General features: G+C 42.7%; 1 protein-coding gene across 1 annotated transcript; it reads left to right on the forward strand.

Annotated features, from left to right (window-relative positions):
* Positions 1–2,915: 2,915 nt before the first annotated feature.
* On the forward strand, positions 2,916–4,606 carry LOC135084752 (chorion class CB protein M5H4-like). Its single transcript, XM_063979490.1, has 3 exons — positions 2,916–2,966; positions 3,731–3,977; positions 4,323–4,606. Exons 1-3 carry the CDS (start codon positions 2,916–2,918, stop codon positions 4,604–4,606), a joined length of 582 nt encoding a protein of 193 aa, XP_063835560.1.
* Positions 4,607–8,171: the final 3,565 nt, after the last annotated feature.

Below are 8,171 nucleotides of genomic sequence, written 5' to 3' on the forward strand. Positions count from 1 at the left end.
TAAACCCTTGGAGGTTTTATTTGGAGTGAAGTCGAAACCTTGTGCTAGGATAGAGAGGTGGGTACTGCGGCTACAGGCGTATCGGTACAACATCATATACAAGCCTGGAAAGACGAACATCGCTGACCCATTATCAAGACTGTGCATAATCTCAGATTGCAAAAAGACTAATGACGACGAACATGTCAACCAGATTGTAGAAAATGCTAAACCATGCGCGATTTCTATGGCCGAAATTAAAATGCATTCAGAACAAGATCCGGAAATACGCAAAGTGAAGCAAGGTATCTACGACAAGAACTGGGAAGATAATGTCAAAGGATATAAGATCTTTGAAAATGAACTGTGTTTTTTCGGTGACATACTCCTAAGAGGAAATAGAATAGTTATACCATCCACACTTCGGAAAAGAGTCCTAGACGCTGCACACGAAGGGCACCCTGGGATTGTCGGCATGAAAGGACGTTTAAGGAGTAAAGTTTGGTGGCCAAGGATAGACAAGGATTCTGAATGCCTGGTGAAGAGTTGTAAGGGCTGTACTTTAGTAGGGTTACCTAATCCGCCAGCTCCTATGAAACGTCGCGAACTCCCGGATGCACCTTGGGTGGATGTAGCAATGGATTTACTAGGGCCATTGCCTAGCAATGATTATTTATTAGTCGTAGTGGACTATTATAGCCGCTACAAGGAAGTAAAGATAACGAAGACCATTACTAGTGCTGTAATAATCAAGCTATTGAAAGAAATATTTGGCCGCCTGGGCTATCCATCATCCATAACAGCAGATAACGGACGGCAGTTTGTGAGTGTGGAATTTAAACATTTTTGCAACGAATGTAATATAAAACTTTTTAGTACAGTGCCCTATTGGCCCCAACAAAATGGCGAAGTAGAGAGACAAAATCGAGACATATTAAAACGATTGAAGATTGGCAGGATTGAGAAAAAAGATTTACAAGATAGCTTGAATGATTACCTCATGATGTATAATTCAACACCTCACTCTGTAACAGGGAAAACACCAACAGAACTGTTTTACAAAAGACAGAACAGAGACAAAATACCTATGCTTCAGGATATACATACAGGAGATGACACAGAAGTTAGAGACAAAGATAAAGAACAAAAAGAAAAAGGAAAAGAATACGGAGACAAGAGAAGAAATGCACATAATGTGGATTTGAGCGAAGGAGATAGAGTTTATGTAAAAGAAATGAACAAAAGTCACAAGCTTGCACCAAATTATAACCCAGCACCACACATAGTTGAGACAGCAAGCAATGGAGATATTACCGTCAGAAATGAAGAAACTGGACAGACCCTGAGGAGAAACATATTACATTTAAAGAGAGTAGAAGGAGAGTGGAAATCAATACAAGATAATCAAGAACGTAATCTGACAAACAACAGTGAAAATCTAAATCAATTCGATGAGTTACAGTAAATTGGTAACTTACATACTATTAAGTGTAATCAAGGTTGATTGTATCAAATGATTAATAAAGTTTTTGATAAGGAAGAGATGTAGTGTTTGAGTAGAACCTACAATCCTTAGTACGTATGACATTGTCTCGTGCCTACTGTGTGGCGGGGCGCGCGGTCATTGCAGCGCGAGCCACGGGCGAGAGCGGACGTGCCGCCTGCGCACACAGTGAGTTGCCGAGCCAGTGAGATCGTGTTACAGGAGCACTACAACAACTTTTGCGAAAACAAACACTACATAAACTTGTAAAACTACATCTGCAAGATCCAAAATAAAAGTAATTGATGACAGAAATACGTAAAAATTGTCTAGCCGAATTTGCAAGCGGATAGTGCACTGGTTATTATTATGTGCATGGACTTCACCTGTTTAGCTCTAAATGCATCTTGGTTCGGAACCTAAAATAAATTGACAAAGGTAAATATGCAAAATATGAGAATTGGTAAATGCAGATGTTTTAAATAATAATTTCATTGCAGATTGCATCAATTTCCCATGATATTTATTTTATGCTATAACTTCTTAGATATTGTTATAAAAAGAGTGAGAATTTTGTAAGTTTTAATTTACAGAATGATGTCTGGAACCACTTAGTTACTGTATTCTATTTCTAGCTAGATTGCTAGATAAAAATAAGGTAGTAAGAACCAGAAAGTTAGACAGCTTTATTACTGAAAAAGATCTCACCCAGCTATCCTGTGGGCCAATATTCATTCCTCCTTATCCAAAGCCTTATTTACTAACTAGCGGCCGCCCGCGACTTCGTACGCGTGGATCCCGTTTTACCCCCTTAATCTATCTTACGCGGTTTAGATTTTTTCATACAAATGTTTTTTCCCGCTAACTCCCGTTCCCGTGGGAATTTTTCAATATCCTGTTGTAACTAAGCTTTAAGTTTACTAAGGTACCTGCATGCCAAATTTCAAGCGTCTAACTTAAGCGGTTTAGATTTTTCATAAAAAAGGATTTTTCCGCTAATTCCCGTTTTCGTGGGAATTCCTAAGTATATTATAACCTGCCCAGGAGTATGAAGAATAATTGTACCAAGTTTCTTTAAAATCCGTCGAGTAGTTTTTGTTTCTATAAGGAACATACAGACAGACAGACAGACAGACAGAAAGACAGACAGACAGACAGACAAAAATTTTACTGATTGCATTTTTGGCATCAGTATCGATCACTAATCACCTCCTGATAGTAATTTTGAAAATTCATATAGGTATTTCATGTACAGAATTGACCTCTCTACAGATTTATTATAAGTATAGAAGATTGCGTAAAAAATCCAAACGTTTAAAAAAAGATAATAGTTTTCTTCATTTCCTAACTGGAGATATCGGCCGTTCCACGTTGAGATGTTGCGAAATACACAATACTTTATACTATAAAATGTAGGTCAACGTGTCACGGAACATCATTCATTTTTATCAATATGTCTTCCAAAGTTGCTTTCGTTCTCTGCGCTTCAGCGCTTTTGGTGCAGGTAATGGAATTATTATGGTGTCAACTTACAATATTTTTCTAGTTTATACAAGAGTCTATGAAGCCATGTTTAAAGTTCCTTAGGGAACCCTCCACTAGTTATAGTGGAGGAGGCTCATAGTCCAGCGGTGGACTGTAAAGGGCTGTTGATGATGATGATGAGGGATTCTTGTAACTATAACTCCCTTATTCACAAATGATGCTTGCTTGTCAAGCAGCAAATCGAACGCACAGCGTTGAATAGAGTTCTGTGACTGGTTCGTGTGTCACCCTGTCCACGCGCACTGTGAGACCTCATTCATAGTAATGTTTGTAAATACGGGCGTAACCTTCACGAATTCAAACTTGATTCATCTCCTTTTTGTGACTGTTCCTCACACACACATCCAACATATCTACATCTTTCTTCTATGTATTATACCAATCTTGCCTCGAAAAGTCAAAAGTTCCATGTTTTTAAGCGATGTAGCGAAAATTATCAAGCAAGTAGCATTTGTTCGTTGCGGGTCCAATGACAGTTTATCTTTTTCCTAGGACAAACTTGACCGTCACTGGTTGGGTTTTTATTGGCGGTCAAGCTGTAGATCCTGGCTACACAGGAGTTGCAGCGGTGGGAACGAGAGGTGGGAATAGTCCCGTAGCAAGTAGCGTTATAATATGGCATGAGAAATCGTTACAGTTCCACAGTCAGATTTTCAGTATCTCTTAGAGGCAAAATTCTCCAGAAACATGCCCTTGATTAAAATTTTTATGGTTTCTTTTCAGGCTGCCTTTGGGCAGTACATCCCCGAAATCATCATCAGCGGTGGCGGCTCTGCCAGTGCCTCTGCTAGTGCCAGTGCCAGTGCTACCAGTCTGGGCGGAGGCTTGGCCTATGGCTCTGGCTTAGCGAGCGGTGTTGGCTTGGCCAGCGGACTTGGCTTGGCCAGCGGACTTGGCTTGGCGAGCGGTTATGGCTCGGCTGGACTTGGATTGGGAGCCGGTACTGTGGGATATTCTGGCGCTGCAGCCGGTAAGTTTCTTTTAACTTAAATAAATTGTACATTAAAACAGGCGTTCTGCTGTCTGCGCTTATATCTTTGAAACTACGCAACGGAGTTTTATGAAGTTTTCAGTAATATACATAGAGTGATAGAAGGGAGAAGGAGGGAGGAGGACAAAAGGAAGCTTTATACGAGAATGTTAAAAGACATTTTACCCGTGAGAAGAACGGGTGCGTTGTTAAAATAAAACCCCGCTAGGAACTCATGCAATGGACTGCACATTTAGAAAATCTTTAGTTTACATGTAGGTGTACTCCTATTGGTAGGACCTAGCAGGTCGATCATCAATTTATTGTTATTCTTCATTTTTTTAGGTGCTGGAGCTAGCGGCATTGTTGTTGGAGGTGGAAGAAGCGTGGCCGTCACCCCTCTTCTCGTCACTGCCATCTCCCCCATCGGTCCCAGCGGTCTTGCCGTCGCTTCTGAGAACGCCATCGAAGGAAACCTGCTGGTGACCGGTCAGCTGCCGTTCCTGAGCGCTGTGGCCTTCGAAGGCGCCCTGCCCACTGCTGGGTCTGGTGTGGCCACTTGTGGATGCGGCAGTGGACAGGTCGGCATTGTCAGCGAAGGTTTCGGCCGTCCTAACATCTACTACTGAAGGGACTTGGAGTAAAAGAAATAAAGAGCAACTGCATATTATGAAACAGTTTTATTTAGTAACTAGCGGCCGCCCGCGACTTCGTACGCGTGGATCCCATTTTACCCGCTTAGGGGTGGAGTTTCGTAATATCCGCTAAGAAAGCGGATGCCTACGTCGTCATAACATCTACCTGCATGCCAAATTTTAGCATCGCCCAGTCGTTTGGGCTGTGTGCATGTGTGTGTTTGGACCTTTTGTGATGTTCAGACATTGGTTTGGAACTAACGTAGCTTAGGTACCTCAAACTGACCATTATTTTTACCCCTCTAAGAAAGTTAAATAATTAATGTTTATGCCTATGTTAGAAGCGGGTTTACCGCAATTAGACTCAGGGATTGAACCAGGAATCTTTGAATCGGCAATATCTTTAGGCTCTTATGTCTTCCTTACCTAACATAGCTTTTATTTTATTTTTATTTTATTAGGAAAACATACGGCTTATAATATAACACGAGGCTTTTATTCACCTGCTTGAATTTTAGTCTAATACACAACTGTCACTCAGGAATAATGCTTTAGGGCGACAATAGGATAATAAATAAAAGTTTCAAGGCAGCGTATGCTCCCAATATAGGTTAGAATGTTGGTGCATCATGATGTTTGGAGCATCGTGGCTTTGGCAGCTACCCTCAAAGATTGTCTGGCAAGGAGTTGGAACTGAAAAAGCTGTCTGGCTGTATCAAATGTACAAATACTATAAATCAGCTTTTATGGTAGGTACATCGTAAGTAGAATTACAGTCCAATGAATATAGAGCAAAGGTCACCGTAAAAGTTACGTTATGCCATTTAAAAGCATATTATGGTATGGTAGCAATTAAGCAGCACCTGGATTAGGTACTCATATAACTTCGCCCCATATGGCAGTCACGGAAATTGACCCGAAGGGTCAAGATCAAAATATTCGGGTCCAACGTTAAATCCGTTCTGCTCTATGGGTGTGAAACGTGGAAGGTCACCAAGGTTATCTCGCACCAGCTGCAGGTCTTCATCAACCGCTGCCTTCGCCGAATTCTCGGCATATACTGGCCCGAGAAAATCTCCAACGTCGAGCTATTGGAACGCTGCCACGAAATTCCGATCGACCAGCAGATCAAGCGCCGCAGGTGGAACTGGATTGGCCACACTCTCCGAAGGGACCCCGATCACATCCCTAAGCAGGCTCTGGATTGGAATCCCCAAGGAAAACGCAAACGTGGTCGACCCAGGCAAACTTGGCGGCGCACTGTAGCGGACGAGGCGAAGAAGATCGGCAAAACCTGGAGCGAGATCAAACGAGAAGCTCAAGACCGAACGAGATGGAGGACTGTTGTGGACGCCCTCTGCCCCATCTAGGGGACATAGGACCATAAGTCAAGTAAGTCAAGACATCGTAAGTAGAATTACAGTCCAATGAATATAGAGCAAAGGTCACCGTAAAAGTTACGTTATGCCATTTAAAAGCATATTATGGTATGGTAGCAATTAAGCAGCACCTGGATTAGGTACTCATATAAACAAACTCACAAACCTATTTTCTTTATTAGTATAGACGAAAGATGAACGCGTCTAAAATAAAGACTATACGAATAATCGTATACAGAGACCTTGACATAGAAACCTAACAGCTGAGTGTTGAACTGCTGACCAATGCTCTTTATACTCGGTCAGCAGTCTGCATCGACATTGATGCTAAATCATCAAGAATTTGAAACTATTGACAGTGAAAATAATTCACACCTATTTGTAGACGCAAGAGTAACTTTGTCTGTCTGTTACGTGTTTACGAATAAGCTGAAGGATCAATGGATGCCTTTTAGAATACTGGTAGATAGGATAACAGGTAATTAATTTATAATTATTCTTACAACGTAATAATTATAAATTATGCTGTAAGAATTAAGCATCTATGAGGATGTCGTGATAGAATAATGAATGAATATTGTTTTTTAACCTTGTTTTTCAGTCTAGTTTTTTTTATTTACTCATTCATCACTATATCTCAGAAACTACAAATGCTAGAAATCTCAAATTTTGCATGGGGGTTCTTTTTAGAAGACGGGATTTTGCAAAATTCAACCCTTGGGGCTCAAACAGGGTCCACGCGTACGAAGACGCAGGCGGCCGCGAGTTGTTTAAAAATCCACATGCATATTTTATGGTAAATCAGTCCTAAAAACTTTCTGACAGAAAGAAATTCACGCAAGCAAAGCCGCGAGCAAAAGCTAGTTTGAATATAAAATGATTCTTTGCGATAATGGCTTAGCGACTTTATAGATAGTGTGAATCCTACTAGGTGGACCGACTATAGGGTGAATCCTACTAGGTGGACCGATGATCTGGTGAACGTAGAAAGTACCTTGATGTGGGCAGCGCAGGACCGGTCGTTGTAACTGTTACTGTGGAAATCTTTGGGGGAGGCCTTTATCCAGAAGTGGACGTCATTTGGCTGCAACGAATCCAGGTGGTCAGAAGTAAATTGAAATTCAAAGTCTCCTCTCCAGACTGCTACCAACTGGGCAACATGAAAGGCATTAGGGGGAGGCCTATGTTCAGCAGTGGACGTCCTGTGGCTGAAATGATTAGTGGCACTGGCACTTTGCACTCTAAATTGAAGCTGCGAAAGAAATGCCTCGGAGACGACATGGCCGAGGACTGTGCCTGAGGATCTTGGTTAGGATCCACTATTGGACTCAAAAGCGTGTTTACATGTGTAATTTTCGCTCTTTTAAGTTACAAGTTAGTTATAACAGTTCTCTTTAGGTAAAATGAAGGGAAATATTCAATATAATACACCAGGATATTGATTCAAATTGTCTTTTATTTATCATCAGGTAAGCTCTTCAGTCAATTGATGCATTCAATTCCCTCCTTACAGCCTTACGCCACCGCAGGGGCAGTTGCCAGCGATGGACACAACGCCACTGGCGGGGATGTTGCCATTGAACGACACCGCGCCAAGCACTGGCAGCTGGCCGGTCACGATGGCGGTACCACCGGCGTTGAAATCGCCTCCGACGGCCAATTCTCCGTAGCCAGTACCGCCGTACGGGCCAGAGACTGGCAGAGCGGCAACGGCGGCAACGTCTGAGGGGGCGTATCCGCCAGTGAAGCCGCTGCCAACGTTGCCTGCGGACCAGCCACCAGCGTTGATGCTGCCAAGTCCGATTGCGTTGGCGTTGCCAAGACTGACTAAGTTGCCGCCACCAATGTTAGCACTGCCAAGTCCGATAGCGCCTCCGCCAAGTCCGATGTTAGCGCTGCCAAGTCCGATGGCGCTGGCGCCGCCAAGTCCGACATTGGCGCTGCCATAACCGATTGCGCTGGCGCCGCCAAGTCCGATGTTGGCGCTGCCAAGTCCGTATCCAGAGGCGCCGACTCCGTAACCGCTGAGACCTCCAGAGATTCCGTAGCTGAGAGCGTCGACTTCCACGTCCATGGGGTTGTAGTAGCCTAGCACTTGGGAGAAGGCATTCTGAAAAAAAAAAGATTTTTAATGGTGAATGGGTGGCACTGCTTAGTTTACTCTTGTTTTTATTTTTTTC

Source organism: Ostrinia nubilalis, chromosome 27, assembly GCF_963855985.1.
Source record: "Ostrinia nubilalis chromosome 27, ilOstNubi1.1, whole genome shotgun sequence".
Classification (NCBI taxonomy): Eukaryota; Metazoa; Arthropoda; class Insecta; order Lepidoptera; family Crambidae; genus Ostrinia; species Ostrinia nubilalis.

Excerpts from the sequence above, each read along its gene's own strand:
- LOC135084752 (XM_063979490.1), top strand. The coding sequence starts at position 2,916 with ATGTCTTCCAAAGTTGCTTTCGTTCTCTGCGCTTCAGCGCTTTTGGTG. Across the intron at positions 2,967-3,730 it reads CTTCAGCGCTTTTGGTGCAG|GCTGCCTTTGGGCAGTACAT; the intron begins GTAATGGAATTA and ends GTTTCTTTTCAG. Across the intron at positions 3,978-4,322 it reads ATATTCTGGCGCTGCAGCCG|GTGCTGGAGCTAGCGGCATT; the intron begins GTAAGTTTCTTT and ends TCATTTTTTTAG.